This window comes from Gorilla gorilla, chromosome 6 (genome assembly GCF_029281585.2).
Source record: "Gorilla gorilla gorilla isolate KB3781 chromosome 6, NHGRI_mGorGor1-v2.1_pri, whole genome shotgun sequence".
NCBI classification, from domain to species: Eukaryota; Metazoa; Chordata; class Mammalia; order Primates; family Hominidae; genus Gorilla; species Gorilla gorilla.
Window position 1 is genome coordinate 9,762,215 of NC_073230.2, and position 20,933 is coordinate 9,783,147.

At 50.6% G+C, this 20,933-nt stretch overlaps 1 protein-coding gene across 2 annotated transcripts in view; it reads right to left on the reverse strand.

The window, feature by feature from the left end:
* Nucleotides 1-20,933, reverse strand: part of SNX8 (sorting nexin 8) — a 98,040-nt gene that overhangs the window by 50,188 nt on the left and 26,919 nt on the right. The window contains exon 1 of one of the 2 annotated variants that reach the window (XM_055346777.2): nt 4,501-4,663. The exons of the other annotated variant lie outside the window; for it this stretch is intronic. Coding sequence (XP_055202752.1) covers nt 4,501-4,594 — 94 coding nt within the window. The 5' untranslated portion in view covers nt 4,595-4,663. Of the gene's footprint in view, nt 1-4,500; nt 4,664-20,933 lie in introns of those variants that run through there. 2 annotated transcript variants of the gene reach the window in all.

Consider the following 20,933-nt stretch of genomic DNA (forward strand, 5'->3'; position numbering starts at 1 on the left):
GTTTCAATATAAAATCCAGCCAGGCTCGGTGCCTCATGCCTGAAATCCCAGCATTTTGGGAGGCCCAGGTGGGAGGATTGCTTGAGGCCAGGAGTTCCATACCAGCCTGGGCAACACAGCCAGACTGTCTCTACAAAAAATTTTAAAAATTGGCCAGGCGTGGCTGGGCGCGGTGGCTCACACCTGTAATCTCAGCACTTTGGTAGGCCGAGGCAGGCAGATCACGAGGTCAGGAGATCAAGACCAACCTGGCTAACACAGTGAAATGCCATCTCTACTAAAAATACAAAAAATTAGTCAGGTGTGGTGGCAGGCACCTGTAGTCCCAGCTACTCAGGAGGCTGAGGCAGAAGAATGGCGTCAACCCAGGAGGTGGAGCTTGCAGTGAGCTGAGATCGCACCACTGCACTCCAGCCTGGGCAACAGAGCGAGACTCCATCTCAAAAAAAAAAAAAAAAAAAAAAAACTGGCCAGGCTTAATGGCGCATGCCTGTAGATCCAGCTACCCAGGAGGCTGAAGCACGAGGAACACTTTAGCCCAAGAGTTTGAGGTTGCAGTGATCAGTGCCATGACACTCCAGCCTGAGCAACAGAGTAAGACCCTGTCTCAAAAAAAAGGAGATGAGGCCAGGCCCGGCGGCTCACACCTGCAATCCCAGCACTTTGGGAGGCCAAGGTGGGCAGATCACCTGAGGCCAGGAGGTCGAGACCAGCCTGGCCAACATGGCGAAACCACGTCTTTACCAAAAATACAAGCTACCAAATATACAAAAATACCAAAAGTACAAAAATTTGCCAGATGTAATGGCACATGCCTGTAATCCCAGCCACTCAGGAGGCTGAGGCAAGAGAATCACTTGAACCTGGGAGACAGAGGCTGCAGTGAACCAAGATCATGCCACCGCACACCAGCCTGGGCAAAAGAGCGAAACTCCGTCTCAAAAAAATAAATAAATAAAAATAAAAGAAACAAAAGAAAGCTAGAAAATATACTACGCTAGGGAAACATGAGCACACTTATATAAGGAAGTATATGTTTCCTGAGTACATATATGAATAAAATGTGAAAACAGAACTAAAAGCGTCCATCCCAAACTGAGAACAATTGTCACCGCTCAGGTACAGACAGGAGATGATGGCAATTAGGATGGGATTTTCACTTAATCTACAATGTTCTATTCTTTTTTAAAGAAAATACATTTGTCCATGTATGGCATAACTGAAAATTAAGTTTTTATAAAGGGGGTTGCCCTAGAGAGCATTCACAGCTTAAGCTTCAAAGAATTCAAATAGAATGAGACTCTTAATGTGGAAAAGTACAACAAGCACATTTTTTTCTGGCAACACCGAAGATGCAGGAGATTTCACAGTTCCCACATGAATACCACCAGTGGGCTCTGGCTGTGTGGCCAAAACTCTAGAGAAGAGGAACTTCACTGTATACCCGCAAGGCACAACCACTCCTTCAAACCAACCTTAGTGAACGTGTAAGTCACACACATAGTCTCCGGACAATATTCAGAGACTTAACTTTTTTCTTTGCTGTTTTTGTTTTTGTTTTCTTTTTTTAAAAATTTGAGACGGGATTTCGCTACGTTGCCCAGGCTGGTCTCTAGCGCCTGGGCTCGGGCAATCCTCCCTCCTCAGCCTCCCCAAGTGCTATGATTTCAGACGTGAGCCACAGTGCTTGGTCTCAAGGCTGAGGTTTCCTGACTCCAGCCCACCCAATCAGGGTCCCCACCAACACACATTCCCTTGACATTGCCCACTTTGGGCAAATTACTTACCCCTGGATTTTAGTTTTCTCAATGTAAAAAGACCTGCGAGGCCGGGCGCGGTGGCTCACGCCTGTAATCCCAGCACTTTGGGAGGCCGAGGCGGCTGGATCACGAGGTCAGGAGATCGAGACCATCCTGGCTAACATGGTGAAACCCCATCTCTACTAAAAATACCAAAAATTAGCCGGGCGTGGTGGCGGGCGCCTGTAGTCCCAGCTACTCGGGAGGCTGAGGCAGGAGAATGGCGTGAACCCGGGAGGCGGAGCTTGCAGTGAGCCGAGATCGCACCACTGCACTCCAGCCTGGGCGACAGAGCGAGACTCCGTCTCAAAAAAAAAAAAAAAAAAAAAAGACCTGCTATACCACTTCACCCACCTGCCAGGATGACGACCAAGTTTCAAACAGAAGGACAGTCTACGTCCCAAGAGTCTGTGAGCCCCACTTTCAGACTTGCCTGGTTACAGGAAAGGGCACTGTGAAGCACTGCCTTGTCCCAGCAACCCCAGTCTGTGGATCCCATCAGCACTCCTCATAAAATCACCACTGCCCCCAGAAAAAGCCAACTACCTACACGAATTCCAGGCCACACCAAAGGGAGGGCGGTCTCCCAGAGACACAGCTCCCTCAGGCGTACAGAGCTCAGACTATCTCTAAATCACACCATTATGGTAGCCTCTGGAGTCTACTTCTGTGAGGCCTGAAGGAAACACAGCCCCCTACACCTGCAGAGGACCCCTCCAGCAACGCCAAATTGCTTTACAAGCTGAGGTAGCAGCAGCATTCCGATCCAATCACAGCCTACCTGTTCCCAAGTGACCCCTCGGAAAGGGTCCCGCCTGGGACCCACGATGGCCTCCAACATGTGACTTCATGGACACAATGTTCTAATCAGCGAGAACTATCACGTGCCTCCCCTTACACTGATACAAGGGAAAGGAAAAAATAACTGAAGACCCATTCTGGAAGGACCTTCTTTCTAGACACAGAGTCTTCACATCGAGGATGCCCACCAAATGCAACAATCCCTCCCCTGCTCCCCGCTGCCGTTTCTCGCCGACGAAGAAACTGTCTACCAACCCTCCAGAGCTCACTTCAGTCATCACCTCCTCAGAGACACCTTGCCAGACCTCCCCACAAGGGGATTCCCCAACCTTGTCGTCCCCCCACCCCCCACCAAGAAGAAACCGTAACTCACACCAACACCCACCTACATCTCTTCTCTGGCAGCTAGGACCACAGGAAGGAACATCCAGAAAAAAGGGGCACCCTCCTGTATTCCTTCTAATGTTTAGCCTCGTTTTTTTTGTTTGTTTGTTTGTTTTGTTTTGTTTTGAGGCGGAGTCTCGCTCTGTCGCCCAGGCTGGAGTGCAATGGCGCTATCTCCGCTCACTACAAGCTCCGCCTCCCAGGTTCATGCCATTCTCCTGCCTCAGCCTCCCGACTAGCTGGGACTACAGGCACCCGCCACCGCGCCCGGCTAATTTTTTTTGTATTTTTAGTAGAGACAGGGTTTCACCGTGTTAGCCAGGATGGTCTCGATCTCCTGACCTCGTGATCCGCCCGCCTCGGCCTCCCAAAGTGCTGAGATTACACGCGTGAGCCACCGTGCCCGGCCATGTTTAGCCTCATTAACCCAAATCCCTTCAAGAGAAATACAAGAGGCCAGGCGCGGTGGCTCACGCCTGTAATCCCAGCACTCTGGGAAGCCGAGGTGGTTGGATCACCTGAGGTCAGGAGTTCGAGACCAGCCTGGCCAACATGGTGAAACTCCGTCTCTACTAAAAATACAAAATTTAGCCGAGCGTCATGGTGGGTGCCTGTAATCCCAGCTACTCAGGAGGCTGAGGCAGGAGAATCGCTTGAACCCGGGAGGCGGAGGTTGCAATGAGCCGAGATCGCACCATTGCACTCCAGCCTGAGTGACAGTGAGAATCTGTCGCAAAAAAAAAAAAAGAAAAAGAGAGAGAGAAATACAGGCCAGGCACAATGGCTCATGCCTGTACTCCCAGCACTTTGGGAGGCCAAGGCAGGAAGACCGCTTGAGGCCAGAAGCTCCAGACCAGCCTGGACAACATAGCAAGATCCCATCTCTACAAAAATAAAAAAAATTACCGGGCGTAACTGCACGCGCCCGTAGTCCCAGCACTTTGGGAGGCTAAGGCGGAGGATCACTTGAAAGACAGAGAAAAGCAGCTACACATCTATAGATTCGGTTCACAGATGAGAAAACAGAGGTCCTGAGAGGTGAAATTACTGGCCCAAGACCACACAACCGACAAGAGCTTGGGAGAGAGGATGTGGCTGGGAACGGCGCCCAAGTCCGGGGAAGTGGCCCCCAGGGCCATCGCTCAGCGTGACCGGGCAGGGCAGAAGAGCAGGGCACCAGGAACGGGGCGAGGAGGAAACTGTCCCCGAGGACGCCTCTGAGAGCCCTGGGAAAGCGCCTCGGAACGCGGCCAGCTGTAACCTGGACAGGGCTCTCCCGGCGCAGGAGGGCAGGGGACCCCAAGGGACGGAGGCGCGAGAGAGCACGGGGACCCCCAAAGGACAGGCGCGCAGGAGGGCAGGGGGACCTCCGAGGGACTGGGGCGTGGGGCCGAACGCGGGGCGCGGGGGCAGGAAACGAGTCGGGGACCGAGGGCGGCGGCTGAGCCCCGTCCGCCGGGGGTGGTCGGGCCGCGCGCCCAGGGCAGGTGGGGACTACCGCCGCCCCACGCCCTACCTGCCGCCGGGGGATCCGCCTCCTCGTCAGCCTCCGCCTCAGCTGCCGCCCCGACTGCAGCCGCGGGCAGCGGGTCCATCGCGCGGCCAGTCATGTGAGCCCGCGCTCCCACGTGACTTCCTCCCGCGCCACCCGGCCGCGCAGCCCTGCCGCGCCGCACCCTCGCCCCGCCCACACCCCGCCTGGTCACGCCCCCTCCCCCGTGCGCCACGCCCACAGTCCGCCCCTGCTGGGCCCGCCACGCTCCTCGCCCGGCCTCGCCCGGCCTCGCCACGCCTACAACCCTCCTAGCCACGCCCACATGCCCCTCCCCGTCCACGTGGACACGGAGCCTGCTGGTGGCGCACGTTACCTCCCCTCAGGTTGGACCTCCGGACTCGCAGGTGCACTGCCTCAGGCGCAAGCCTGCACCCACCGCACCCTCATTCACTCCCATCTCTCCTCGCCCAGTCACACCCTTGTTCGCTCATTCACCGGTTACACTGGGGTTTTCTGACTCACACTTCCTCATTCATCCACTCACCCACTCATTCGCTCACCCACGCACTGCATCCTGCATTCATTCATTCACCCACTCACTCACTGCATCCTACATTCATTCATCCACTCACACACTCACCGCATCCTGCATTCATCCAGCCACTCACTCACTCACTGCATCCTGCGTTCATTCATTCACGCACTCACGCACTGCATCCTGCATTCATTCACCCACTCACCCACTCACTCACTGCATCCTGCATTCATTCATTCACCCACTCACCCACTCACTCTCTGCATCCTGCATTCACTCACTCACTCACTCACTGCATCCTGCATTCATTCACCCACTCACCCACTCCCTCACTGCATCCTGCATTCATTCATTCACCCACTCACTCACTCACTGCATCCGGCATTCATTCACTCACTCACTCACTGCATCCTGCATTCATTCATCCACCCACTCACTCACTCATGCACTGCATCCTGCATTCATTCATCCATTCACTCACTCACTCACTCACTGCTTCTTCGTACATTCATTCACCCACTCACTCACTCACTGCATCCTGCATTCATTCATTCACCAAACCACTCACTGCATTCTGCATTCATTCATTCACCCACTCACTCACTTACTGCATCCTACATTCATTCATTCACTCACTCACTGCAACCTGCACTCATTCATTCACCCACTCACTCACTTACTGCATCCTGCATTCATTCATTCACTCACTCACTAACTGCATCCTGCATTCATTCATCCACCCACTCACTCACTCACTGCATCCTGCATTCATTCATCCACTCACTCACTCACTGCTTCTTCATACATTCATTCACCCACTCACTCACTGCATCCTGCATTCATTCACCCACTCACTCACCCACTCACTGCATCCTGCATTCATTCATCTACCCACCCACTCACTCATGCACTTCATCCTGCATTCATTCACCCACTCACTCACTCACTGCATCCTGCTTTCATTCACGCAACCACTCCCTCACTGCACCCTGCATTCATTCACCCACTCACTCACTCACTGCATCCTGCATTCACTCACCCACCCACTCACTCACTGCATCCTGCATTCATTCATTCACCCACTCACTCACTCTCTGCATCCTGCATTCATTCATTCACCCACTCACTCACTCTCTGCATCCTGAATTCATTCACGCAACCACTCACTCACTCACTGCATCCTGCATTCATTCACCCACCCACTCACTCATGGCATCCTGCATTCATTCATTCACCCACTCACTGCATCCTGCATTCATTCATTCACCCACTCACTCACTCACTCATGCACTGCATCCTGCATTCATTCACGCATCCACTCACTCACTGCATCCTGCATTCATTCACCCAGTCACTCACTGCATGCTGCATTCATTCACCCACTCACTCACTCACGCACTGCATCCTGCATTCATTCACACAACCACTCACTCACTGCATCCTGCATTCATTCATTCACCCACTCACTCACTGCATCCTGCATTCATTCATTCACCCATTCACTCACTCTCTGCATCCTGAATTCATTCACGCAACCACTCACTCACTCACTGCATCCTGCATTCATTCACCCACCCACTCACTCATGGCATCCTGCATTCATTCATTCACCCACTCACTGCATCCTGCATTCATTCATTCACCCACTCACTCACTCACTCATGCACTGCATCCTGCATTCATTCACGCACCCACTCACTCACTGCATCCTGCATTCATTCACCCACTCACTCACTGCATCCTGCATTCATTCACCCACTCACTCACTCACGCACTGCATCCTGCATTCATTCACACAACCACTCACTCACTGCATCCTGCATTCATTCATTCACCCACTCACTCACTGCATCCTGCATTCATTCACGCAACCACTCACTCACTCACTGCATCCTGCATTCATTCATTCACCCACCCATTCACTCACTGCATCCTGCATTCATCCACCCACCCACTCACTCACTCACTGCATCCTGCACTTATCCACCCACCCACTGGCCCACTCAGGTTTGCTGGCTGCCACCAGGAGGTCAGGAAGCCCTGTGCTGGGTGCTGAGAATACAAAGATGTTTCCTGTGCATTCCTTGATCTGGAGGAGGCACAGATGGCCAGAGTGGAGCAAGTGTGCTGACTGTTCCAAAACGGGAGCAAGGCTGTGGGGCACACCGCAGAAGAGGGTGAAGGGTGAAGGGCGATCCCTTCCCTACATGGGTGAAGGGATCCCTGGATGGGTGGTACCAGAGTTAGGGCTGGAGGAATAAGGAGTTAAGCAGGAGGAGGGCACGAAGGCTCTGAGACATCAGCTGCAGATGCTGTGGTCATTCCAGGCTAAAAGTGTGGGGTTTGGCATGGAGATTGGTAGGCCTGCATCAGGAAGGGCTTGTTTCCAAAGGAAGGATCCTGGACCTTCTTTTTTTTTTTTTTTTTTTGAGACAGAGTCTCACTCTGTTGCCTGGAGTGGAGGGCAGTGGCATGATCTTGGCTCACTGCAACCTCCGCCTCCCAGGTCAAGCGATTCTCCTGTCTCAGCCTCCCGTGTAGCTGGTATTACAGGCATGTGCCACCACACCCAGCTAATTTTTGTATTTTTAGTAGAGATGGGGTTTCACCGTGTTGGCCAGGCTGGTCTCGAACTCCTGACCTCAAGTGATCTGCCCGCCTTGGCCTTCCAAAGTGCTGGGATTACAGGTGTGAGCCACCGTGCCCGGCCATCCTGGACCTTCTAACACTGATGTCACACAATGTCCGGGGAGTTGATTACAGAACCAACAGCCCAGAACCATGTCAGGTCCTAGGAAGCGTCCCCTTCTCACAAGGTAGTTACTTCCTCTGGCTATAGCTGCTGGACCCTGCCTCAGTAACAGATGACTGCACCTAAGACGCCATAGGGTCCCCGCACACCAGGACCTCCATGCAAGCAGGCACACCAGTGATGCTCTCTCCACCATAACCTGGGAGGCCAAGGTTGCAGTGAGCCGAGATCGAGATGTCCTTCTGCCGATGGACATATAACAAATTTCCCAAGGCACAGTGGGACATGGCAGGATCCTGTGACCTCCCCCAATATCTGATAGCTGCTTCCTTCCTCCACCCTCACTTCCTTCCAGCTGCTGTTGCCGCCAAATAACGTACTCAGCACTTTCCCTGTGCCACGCACACATATATACTCTGCCCACTTCCTGATCATATTTTTATTAGAGGCAGGGTCTTGCTGTGTTGCCCAGGCTGGACTGTAGCGGCCCAATCGTAGCTCACTATGGCCTCAAACTCCTGGCCTCAATCAGTCCTCCCACCTCAGCCTTCCAAGTTGCTGGGACTAAGGCACAGGCCACCATGCCCAGCTGTTTGCTACATATTTTTGGTCTCAAACTAGATTATAAAATATTTACTTATTAAATTTGTAGCCAGGCGCAGTTGCTCACACCTGTAATCCCAGCACTTTGGGAGGCTGAGGCAGGCAGATCACCTGAGGTCAGGAGTTCGAGACCAGCCTGGCCAACATGAGGAAACCACTACAGTCTCTACCGGGCGCCTGTAATCCCAGCTACTCGGGAGGCTGAGGCAGGAGAATGGTGTGAACCCGGCAGGCAGAGCTTGCAGTGAGCCGAGATCGTGCCACTGCACTCCAGCCTCGGCAAAAGAGCGAAACTCTGTCTCAAAAAAAAAAAGAAAAAAAAATTTAGCTGGGCATGGTGGCAGGCGCCTGTAATCCCAGCTACTCGGGAGGCTGAGGCAGGAGATCGCTTGAACCTGGGAGGCGGATGTTGCAGTGACCTGAGATTGTGCCATTGTACTCCAGCTTGGGCGAAAACAGGGAGACTTTGTCTCAAAAAAAAAAAAAAAATTTTAAATTAATTGTACTCAGCTGGGCACAGTGGCACATGCCTGTAATTCCAACACTTTGGGAGGTCGAAGCAGGAGGATCACTTGAGCCCAGGAATTCTAGACCAACCTGGGCAACATAGTGAGACCCCATCTCTAAAAAAAAAAAAAAATGCCAGGCACAATGGCACACACCTATAGTCCCAGCTACCCTGAAGGCCGAGGCAAGAGGATTGCTTGAGCCCAGGATGTCAAGGCTGTGGTGAGCTCTGTGATCGCATCACTGCACTCCAGCCTGGGTGATAGAGTGAGCCTCTTTGTCTAAAAATAAAAAACAAAAATAAAATTGTTGCACTAAAAAATTGTAAATTGGCCGGATACGGTGGCTCACGCCTGTAACCCCAGCACTTTGGGAGGCCAAGACCAGCAGATCACCTGAGTTCAGAAGTTCAAGACCAGCCTGGTCAACACAGGGAAACCCCGTCTCCAATAAAAATACAAAACTTAGCCGGGCGTTGTGGCACATGCCTGTAATCCCAGCTACTGGGGAAGAAGCTGACGTGGGAGAACCACTTGACCCGGGGAGGCAGAGGTTGCAGTGAGCTGAGATCACACCACTGCACTCCAGCCTGGGTGACAGAGCAAGACCCTGCCTCAAAAAAAATAAAATTAAATTAAAAAACTGTAAATTGTGGCCAGGCATGGTGGCTCACGCCTGTAATCCCAGCACTTTGGGAGGCAGAGGTGGGCGCATCACCTGAGGTCAGAAGTTCAAGACAAGCTTGGTCAACCATGGCCAACATGGTAAAACCCCGTCTCTACTAAAAATACAAAAATTAGCTAGGTGTGGGCCGGGCACGGTGGCTCACGCCTGTAATCCCAGCACTTTGGGAGGCTGAGGTGGGCAGATCACAAGGTCAGGAGATCGAGACCGTCCTGGCTAACACGGTGAAACCCCATCTCTACTAAAAATACCAAAAATTAGCTGGGTGTGGTGGCGGGCGCCTGTAGTCCCAGCTACTCGGGAGGCTAAGGCAGGAGAATGGCGTGAACCTGGGAGGTGGAGCTTGCAGTGAGCTGAGATCGCGCCACCACACTCCAGCCTGGGCGACAGAGCGAGACTCCGTCTCAAAAAAAAAAAAAAAAAAATTAGCTGGGTGTGGTGACAGGCGCCTGTAGTCCCAGCTACTCGGGAGGCTGAGGCAAGAGAATTGCTTGAACCCAGGAGGCAGAGGTTGCAGTGAGCCGAGATCATGCCACTGCACTCCAGCCTGGGCAACAGAAGGAGACTACATCTCAAAAAAAAAAACAACAACAACAACAAAAAAAGTAAATCGTTATATAAGTATAAAAGTACAATAATACCTTTATTGTATTTTTACATTTTACATGTGAGGCCAGGCACATGGCTCACGCCTGCAATCCCAGCACTTTGGGAGCCTAAGGCGGGCAGATCACCTGAGATCGGGAGTTTGAGACCAGCCTGACCAACATAAAGAAACCCCCTCTCTACTAAAAATACAAAATTAGCCGGGCATAGTGTCATATGCCTGTAATCCCAGCTACTTTGGAAGCTGAGGCAGGAGATTTGCTTGAACCTGGGAGGCGGAGGTTGTGGTGGAGGATTTTTTTTAAAGTTCCTCAGATAATTCAAATGTGCAGCCCAGTTGGAAGACCCCTGCTCTAAGTTGAAAAGTTTGTCTTGTTCCTGTGAACATTTCCTGAGTATTTACTGTGTATCAAAATTTGTATGGCTAGCAGCTGGGAACGGCAGCTCACACCTGCAATCTCAGCACTTTGGGAGGCCAAGGCAGGAGGATGACTTGAGCCCAGGAGTTCAAGACCAGCCTGGCAACACAGCAAGACCCTGACTCTACAAAAAATACAAACAAAAAAATTAGCCTGGTGGTGGTGTGTGCCTGTAGTCTCAGCTACACGAAAGGCTGAGGTAGGAGGATCGCTTGAGCCTGGGAGGTCGAGGCTGCAGTGAGCCATGATTGCCCTGCTCCACTCCAGTCTGGATGACAGAGTGAGGCTCTGGCTCTGAAAATATAAACAAGGCCAGGCGCGGTGGCTCACGCCTGTAATCCCAGCAATTTGGGAGGCCGAGGCAGGTGGATCACCTGAGGTCAGGAGTTTGAGACCAGCCTGGCCAACATGTGAAACCCTGTCTCTACTAAAAATACAAAAATTAGCCGGGCCTGGTGGTGAGTGCCTGTAATCCCAACTACTTGGGAGGCTGAGGCAAGAGAATCGCTTGAACCCGGCAGGCAGAGGTTGCAGTGAGCCAAGATCGCGCCACTGCACTCCAGTCTGGGTGACAGTGAAACTCTGTCTCAAAATAAATAAATAAGTAAAATAAAAATAAAAACAAAAACGAAATGTGTGTAGCCGGTGGGAGGCAATGCAGGGACAGCCAGACAAGGTCTCTGTCCTGCAAAGCCTCCTGATGGAAGCAGGTGGAGAAGAACACAGCAGAATTCTCACACACGCAGAATAAAGCCAGGGCTACAGGTGGGAACGTGAGGGCTGTGGCAGGAAATGGCGGGGGGAATAATCGGCTCTAATTCAGAATGCCTGCAGGAGAGGAAAGGCAGTCTTCATACATCGTCAGCTCTGCTGCTGGATCCCTCTAGTGTTTGGAGAGTGCCTTGGGAATGTGCACCGACACATGTCTGCCTTCAGCAGATCCTCCCCAAAGAATACTATTCCTGTGTATTCAGGGAACTGTAAAAAGAAAATGGAATTTCTTTTTTTTTTTTTGAGACGGAGTCTCACTCTGTCACCCAGGCTGGAGTGCAGTGGCGTGATCTCGGCTCACTGCAAGCTCCTCCTCCCAGGTTCATGCCATTCTCCTGCCTCAGCCTCCCAAGTAGCTGGAATTACAGGCGCCCGCCACTACGCCCGGCTAATTTTTTGTGTTTTTAGCAGAGACGGGGTTTCACTGTGGTCTCGATCTCCTTACCTTGTGATCCGCCCTCCTCGGCCTCCCAAAGTGCTGGGATTAAAGCCGTGAGCCACCGCGCCCAGCCATTTTTTTTTTTTTTTTTTTTTTTTTTGAGACAGAGTCTCACGCTTGTCACCCAGGCTGGAGTGCAATGTTGCGATCTCGGATCTCGGCTCACTGCAACCTCTGCCTCCTGGGTTCAAGCGATTCTCCTGCCTCAGCCTCCCGAGTAGCTGGGATTACAGGTGCCCGCCACCATGCCCAGCTAATTTTTGTATTTTTAGTAGAGACGGGCTTTCACCATATTGGCCAAACTGGTCTCGAACTCCTGGCCTCAGGTGATCTGCCGCCTAAGCCTCCCAAAGTGCTGGGATTATAGGCGTGAGCCACTGTGTCCGGCCTTGAATTTCTCAATTCTAAAACATTTTGCTTAGTAGCAAGAACCCAGTTATATCACGATGGTGAATCTGTTTTTTTGATTCACACGTAGTGCTTTTCATTTAGGAAAATGGGAACTAGCTGGGCAAATGGACAGAACTTAGCATGCAGAGCATGGGAGTCAGAATTTAACTACACAGGAGGATGTGCAGAAAGGACCTGCTAAGGACCTTTCAGAAAGAGTTACTAAAATGCTGGTGTGGTGGCTCACACCTATAATCGCAGCGCTTTGGGATGCCAAGGCAGGAGAAGTGCTTCAGTCCAGGAGTTGGAAGCTACAGTGAGCCATGATTGTGCCACCATATTCCAGCCTGGGCCACAGAGCAAGACCCCATCACTTAAAAATAAATGCTGGCTGGGCGCCGTGGCTCACACCTGTAATCCCAGCACTTTGGGAGGCCAAGGCGGGTGGATCACCTGAGGTCAGGGGTTCAAGATCAGCCTGGCTAACATGATGAAACCCCATCTCTACTAAAAATACAAAATTAACTGGGTGTGGTGGCGCACGCCTGTAATCCCAGCTACTCGGGAGGCTGAGGCAGGAGAATCGCTTGAACCCAGGAGGTGGATGTTGCAGTGAGCCATAATCGCGCCACTGCACTCCAGCCTGGGTGACAGATTGAGACTCCATCTCAAAAGTAAAATAAAATAGAATAAAATAAAATAAATGCTGTGGGCCAGGTGCTATGGGTCACGCCTGTAATCCCAGCACTTTGGGAGGCTGAGGTATGTGGATCACCTGTGGCCAGGAGTTCAAGACCAGCCTGGGCAACATGGTGAAACCCTGTCTCTACTAAAAATAAAAAAAATAGCCGGGCGTGGTAGTGGGCACCTGTTATCCCAGCTACTCGGGAGGCTGAAGCAAGAGAATTACTTGAACCTGGGAGGCAGAGGTTGCAGTAAGCCGAGATCTTGCCGCTGCACTCCAGCCTGGGCAACAGAGCAAGACTCCATCTCTAAATAAATAAATAAATAAACAAACAAATAAATGGTGTGGGCCAGGCATGGTGGCTTACACCTGTAATCCCAGCACTTTGGGAGGCCAAGGCCAGTGGATCATCTGAGGTCAGGATTTCTAGACCAGCCCGGCCAATACGGTGAAACCCCATTCCTACTAAAAATACAAAAATTAGCTGGACATGATGGCAGGTGCCTGTAATCCCATCTGCTCGGGAAGCTGAGGCATGAAAATCGCTTGAACTTTGGGGGTGGAGGTTGCAGTGAGCTGAGATTGTGCCACTGCACTCCAGCCAGGGCGACAGAGCAAGAGTCTGTCTCAAAAAAAAAAAAAAAAAAACCAACCAAACAAAAAAAACTAATAATGGGTAATGCATTGTTTAGCGTATCTTAGAAATACTAATAATGGCTAATGAGTTGTTTAGGATAGGCTATATCATGCTGCAGTAACAATCTCAAATCTCAGAGGCTTAAAGTCACAAAGGAGTTCGTGTTTGTCACCGGCACGCAGAGACCCAGGATCACAGAGCGGCCACCACCATCCTGCATTTCTGCCATGTTGACAGAGAGAAAGGATCTGGAGGATGCTGCAGGAGCCGCTAAATGATATGGCCCAGAAGTAAGACTCATTGCTGTTCACAATACATTGGCCAGGACCAGTGACGTGGTCTCGCTCAACCTCAGAAGGACCAGAAGTGCAGTACTACCACGTGCCTGGCATGCCAGAAGCCAGGACAGCACCAAACACTAACCACGCTAACATGTATTGAATGCGTACTAAGAACTGAGTCTTCTTGGTTTTTTGTTTTTGTTTTGAGACCGAGTCTTGCTCTGTTGCCCAGGCTTGAGCGCAGTGGCACCATCTCGGCTCACTGCAACCTCAGGTGGATCACCTGAGATCAAGAGTTCGAGACCAGCCTAGCCAACATGGTAAAACCCCGTCTCTACTAAAAATACAAAAATAAGCTGGGCATGGTGGTGCATGCTTCTAGTCCCAGCTACTTGGGAGGCTGAGGCAGGTTAATCACTTGAACCCGGGAGGCAGAGGTTGCAGTGAGCTGAGATCACGCCACTGTACTCCAGCCTGGGGTAGCAAGGGCAAGACTCCATCTCAAAAAAAAAGAATTTATAAAAAAAGAATGTATCTCATCCTGGCCGGGGGCAGTGGCTCACGTCTGTAATCATAGCACTTCGAGAGGCCAAGGCAGGAGGGTTGCTTGAGCCCAGGAATTCAAAACCAGCCTGGGCAATGTAGTGAGGCCTCATCTCTATTTTCTTTCTTTCTTTCTTTCTTTCTTTTTTTTTTTTTTTTTTGAGACAGAGTTTCACTGTGTCGTCCAGGCTAGAGTGCAGTGGTGTGATCTCGGCTCACTACAACCTCCACCTCCCAGGTTCAAACAGTTCTCCTGCCTCAGCCTCCCAAGTAGCTGGGATCACAGGCATGTGCCACCAGGCCTGGCTAATTTTTTGTATTTTAGTAGAGACAGGGTTTCACCATGTTGCCCAGGGTGGTCTCGAACTCCTGAGCTCAGGCAATCTGCCCACCTCAGCCTCCTAAAGTGCTAGGATTACAAGAGTGAGCCACTGTGACTGACCTATTTTTCAAAAAAATAAAAATAAAAATAAACTAAGAATAAAAAAAATTTAGGAAGTGGTATGATCAGCACTTTGCAGGCAACCAAGACCAGAAAAGTTCAACACCCTAAGATCCCAGAGCTGAGATTCTAGCCTGGGCTGCAAGACACCATTCTCACAACCCTTGCGGGCATTTGCCCTGTGTTATAAAGCTACCAATTTCTTCTCAACACTCTTCCTTTTTTTAATTTTTTGAGACAGGGTCTTGCTATCACACCCAGGCCGCAGTGCAGTGGTAGGATCATGGCTCACAGCAGCCTCAGTCTCCTGGGTACAAGAGATCCTCCTTCTTCAGCCTGCTGCGTAGCTGGGACTGCAGGCATTGGCTATGTAGCCAGGCATGGTGACACACGCCTGTAGTCCCAGCTACAGACTATTTATTTTTTGTAGAATGGTGTCTCACTGTATTGCCCAGGCCAGTCTCAAGGACAGTCTCAAGCTATCCTCCTGCCTTGGCCTCCCAAAGTGCCAGGATTACAGGCATGAGCCACCATGCCTGGCCCACTGCTTTTATAACAAAGTTTTTTTAGAGACAGAGTTTTGCTCTCTTGACTAGGCTAGGGCACAGTGGTGCAATCAGAGCTCACTGCAGCATCAATCTCCTGGGCTCAAGCAATCTTCCTGCCCCAGCCTCCCAAAGTGCTGGGACTGTAGGCGTGCACCATCACGCCAGCGGCAGTGGAAAAGTTTTGAGGTGGATGCAGAAAAAGCTTAGGTTTCCTGGAATTGGTTGTTACTAGAAATAGGGAAGTTAAAAACTCTGCTAGTGAGGACTTTTATAAGGAAATGAGGAACATGGTATAGAAAACCTAAATCATCTGGGAGGATGCCTAAATGGTCACAAACAGACTCTTGGTAACAATACAGACGTTAAAGGTGCTGCTGATGAGGGCTCAGAATGTAATGAGGAATATCAGGCCAGGTGGGGTGGCTCATGCCTGTAATCCCAGCACTTTGGGAGGCTGAGGTGGGTGGATTGCTTGAGCTCAGGAATTTGAGACCAGCTTGGGCAACATGGCAAAACCCTGTCTCTACAAAATATATATATAAAAAATTAGCTGGGTGTGTTGGCAAGCGCCTGTAATCCCATCTCATGCTCAGGAGCTGAGGCATGAGAATTGCTTGAACTTGGGAGGCGGAGACTGCAGTGAGCCAAGATCGTGCCACTGCACCCCAGCCTCGGCAACAAAGCAAGACTCTATCTCAAAAAAAATTTTTTTTTAATAAAAATAAAAAAATAAAAGAAGGTAATAGGAATGTGTTCTTAGAAACTGGAGAAAGGGGGACCCTATTATGTAGTCTCAGAAATCTTAGCGGGAATGTATCTTTGAATTATATGCAAAGCCAAACTCATAAACTTGGATATTTAACTGAGAAGACTTCCAAGCAAAGTATTGAAAGTGAGACTTGGTTTTTTCTTGCTGCTTATAGTAAATGTAAGAGGAAAGAGATAAATCAGCCAGGCACGGGGGCTCATGCCTATAATCCCAGCACTGTGGGAGGCTGAGCTGGGAGGAATTCAGGAGTTCAAGACCAGCCTGGGCAAAATAGTGAGACCCCTGTCTCTACAAAAAATACAAAAATTAGCCAGGCATGGTGGCACATGTCTGTGATCCTACTTACTCGGGAGGCTGAGGCAAGAGGATCGCTCGAACCAGGGAGGTGGAGGTTGCAGTGAGCTGTGATCATGCCACTGAACTCCAGCCTAGCAAGAGAGTGAGACCCTGTCTCTTAATAAATAAAATAAAAGGGGCCGGGCACGGTGGCTCACGCTTGTAATCCCAGCACTTTGGAAGGCCAAGGCGGGCAGATCACGAGGTCAGGAGATCAAGACCATCCTGGCTAACACGGTGAAACCCCGTCTCTACTAAAAATACAAAAAAATTAGCCAGGCGTGGTGGCGGGCGTCTGTAGTCCCAGCTACTCAGGAGGCTGAGGCAGGAGAATGGCTTGAACCCAGGAGGCAGAGCTTGCAGTGAGCCGAGATCACGCCACTGCACTCCAGCCTGGGTGACAGAGTCTCATTCTGTCTCAAAAAATAATAATAATAATTAATTGAATTAAATTAAATTAAAGGGATAAAATGTTGTGACCAAATGAAATGCAAGCTTGGTTTAATATTTCAAAATAAATCAAGGTAATTCACCATATATATTAGTTTCCCTGGGGTGCCATAGAAAAGTATCGCAAGGGGCTGGGCACAGTGGCTCACACCTATAATCCCAGCACTTTGGGAGGCCGAGGCAGGCAGATCACTTGAGCTCACAAGTTCAAGACCAGCCTGGGCAAAATGGCAAAACCCTGCCTCTACAAAAGATAATATAAAAATTATTTTTTAAAAAATATTACGAACTTGGTGGCTTGAAACAACAGAAACATATTGTCTCAGAGTGCTTGAGGCTAGAAGTCTGAAATCAAGTTGCCGGCAGGGCCATGCTGTCTCTGAAACTCATAGGGGAGGATTCCTTCTTGCTTCTTCCAGCTTCTGGTGTTTGTCTCCTAGGGGGTTCCTGGTTTGTGAACACGTCACCTCAGTCTCTGCCTCTGTCATCACACAGCTGCCTTCTCCTTGTATGTCTGTCTTCACAAGGCATTTCCTTTTTCCTTTTCTTTTCTTTTCTTTTTTTTTTTGAGACAGAGTCTGGCTCTGTTGCCCAGGCTGGAGTGCTGTGATGCAATCTCGGCTCACTGCAAGCTCCGCCTCCTGGGTTCACTCCATTCTCCTGCCTAAGCCTCCCAAGTAGCTGGGACTACAGGCGCCCACCACCACGCCTGGCTAATTTATTTATTTATTTTTTTTGAAACGGAGTCTCGCTCTGTCACCCAGGCTGGAGTGCAGTGGTGCGATCTGGGTTCACTGCAAGCTCCGCATCTCTGGTTCATGCCATTCTCCTGCCTCAGCCTCCAGAGTCGCTGGGACTACATGTGCCTGCCACCACGCCCGGCTAATTTTTTGTGTTTTTAGTAGAGATGGGGTTTCACTGTGTTAGCCAGGATGGTCTCGATCTCCTGACCTCACGATCCGCCTGCCTCGGCCTCCCAAAGTGCTGGGATTACAGGAGTGAGCCACCGCACCCGGCCTAATTTTTTGTATTTTAAGTAGAGACGGGGTTTCACCGTGTTAGCCAGGATGGTCTCTATCTCCTGACCTCGTGATCCGCCCGCCTTGGCCTCCCAAAGTGCTGGGATTACAGGCGTGAGCCACCGCGCCTGGCCAGCATTTTCTTTTTCTTATTTCCTTTTTTTTTTTCTTCGAAACAAGGTCCCCATTTGTCACCCAGGCTGGAGTGCAGCAGCATGATCATGGCTCACTGCAACTTTCTGGACCTGCTGGGCTCAACGGACCCTCCTGTCCCAGCTTCCCACATAGCTGGGACCACAGGTGCGCACCACCATGCCCAACCTATTTTTTTATTTTGATTTTATTTATTTGTTTGTTTTGAGATGGAGACTCACTCTGTCACCCAGGCTGGAGTGTTGTGACATGATCTCAGCTCACTGCAACCTCTGCCTTTCAAGGATTCAAGTGATTCTCCTGCCTCAGCCTCCCAAGTAGCTGGGACTACAGGCACGTGTCAACACACCCGGCTAATTTTTCTGTTTTTAGTAGAGACAGGGGTTTCTCCACGCTGGCCAGGCAGGCTAGTCTCAAACTCCTGACTTCAAGTGATCCGCCTGCCTTGGCCTCCCAAAGTGCTGGGATTACAGGTGTGAGCCACCATGCCTGGCCTGTTTTTTTTATTTTCTGTAGAGACAGGGTCTCACTATATTGCCCAGGCTGGTCTTCAACTCCTGGGCTCAAACGATCCTCCTGCCTTGGCCTCCCAAAGTGTTGGGATCACAGGCATGAGCCATCATGCCCAACCATTGAATGCTTTCAATATTTCAATCGAAATACTGAATGTGGCCAGTCACGGTGGTTCACGCCTGTAATCCCAGCACTTTGGGAGGCCGAGGTGGGCAGATCACAAGGTCAGGAGATCGAGACCATCCTGGCTAACCTGGTAAAATCCTGTCTCTACTAAAAATACCAAAAACTGGCCAGGCATGGTGGCTCACGCCTGTAATCCCAGCACTTTGGGAGGCCGAGGTGTGCAGATCACAAGATCAGGAGATCGAGACCATCCTGGCTAACATGGTGAAACCCCATCTCTACTAAAAATACAAAAAAGTTAGCCAGGCGTTTTGGCGGGCGCCTGTAGTCCCAGCTATTCGGGAAGCTGAGGCAGGAGAATCGTGTGAACCCAGGAGGCAGAGCTTGCAGTGAGCCGAGATCACGCCACTGCACTCCAGCCTGGGTTACACAGCAAGACTCCGTCTCAAAAAAACAAAACAAAACATACAAAATACAAAAAATTAGCCAGGTGTGGTGGCAGACGCCTGTAATCTCAGCTACTTGGGAGGCTGAGGCAGGAGAATCGCTTGAACCCAGGAGGCGGAGATTACAGTGAGCCAAGATTGCGCCACTGCACTCCAGCCTGGACCAGAGCAAGACTCCATCTCAAAAAAATAAACAAATAAAAATAAAAATAAAAAATAAATAAATAAAAATAAAATTAAAAAAAAAGGTAATGCTTAATGCTTGGGAACAAGGCCAGATATACAGAGTCTTATCAGCCACAGTCAGCACCCTATTGCCGGCCTAGTCGGCAGACAGTTGTGGTGTTATGAACTATGTTGTTTTTCGTGCGGGGATCCTGGCTCGTAACTCCACGGTCCTTGCTACGGTGTTTTGTGATGATGTTGTCTGTGTTAGGCCTCGGGAAGCCTCTGACCTTCTCCTGGTCTCCTTTTCCCTGCCCCAGGGCAGGACTCTAACCTTCCCCCACCTTAAGACTGTGGGTCTTAAGACCCTTCCCAGACTGCGTCCAGCCCTATTCCCTGGGGGAAGGAAAGCTGACGTCATGAAGCCTCCATAAAAATCCAAGAGGACTGGGTGGTGGAGCTTCTGGATGCACAACAGAGAAGGTTCCTGGAAAGTGGCACGGGGAGGGGTATGGAAGCTCCACCGCCCCTGCCCCAGACCTGGCCCTAGTCAGCTCTTCATCCATATTTTTTGCAATATCCTTTTTTTTTTTTTTTTTGAGACAAAGTCTCGCTCTGTTCCCCAGGCTGGAGTGCAGTGGTGCGATCTCGGCTCACCGCAACCTCTGCCTCCTGGGTTCAAGCAATTTGCCACTCCACCCACCCCCCCGCCCCAAGTAGCTGAGATTACAGGTGCAGGCCACCACGGCTAATTTTTGTATTTTCAGTAGAGACTGGATTTCACCATGTTGGCCAGGCTGGTCTCGAACTCCTGACCTCAAGTGATCAGACCACCTCGGCCTCCCAAAGTGCTGGGATTACAGGCATGAGCCACTGCGCCCGGCCCTTTTTTCTTTTCTTTTTTTTTTTTTTTTTTTTTGAGACAGGGTCTCACTCTCTTGCCCAGGCTGGAGTGCAGTGGCGGCATCTCAGCTCACCACAACCTCCACTTCCCAGGCTCAAGCGATTCTCCTGCCTCAGCCTTCCAAGTAGCTGGGATTACAGGTGCCCGCCACCACGTCCAGCTAATTTTTGTATTTTTAGTAGAGACAGGGTTTCACCATGTTGCCCAGGCTGGTCTTGAACTCCCAACCTCAAGTGATCTGCCCGCCTCAGCCTCCAAAGTGCTGGGATTACAGGCGTAAGCCACCGTGCCCAGCCCTTTTGCAATATCCTTTCTAATAAACCAGTAAATGTATGCATTTCGTGGAGTGCTGTGAGCCACTCCAGCAGATTAATCGAACCCCAAAAGAGGGTCCTGGGAACCTCAACATGAAGCCAGTCAGTCAAAAGTTCGAGAGGCCCAGACTTGTGATCAGGGTCTGGAGGGATAGGTAGTCTTGGGAACTGAGCCCCCAACCTGTGGTATCCAACTCTATCTCTAGGCAGACAGTCTCAGAGCTGAGTGGAGGACACCCAGCTGTGCCTGCTGCTTGATCTGTGGGAAACCCCCACACATTTGGGCACAGAAGCCTCCCTCTGTGTTGACTGCTGTGGGGGAGTGAGAATGCAGGAAAAACATGGTTTTTCCTAAAACAACAGTGAAGCAAGAAAAAGAAAAGAATGCATATGGATAGAAAAGAAGATTAAATCATA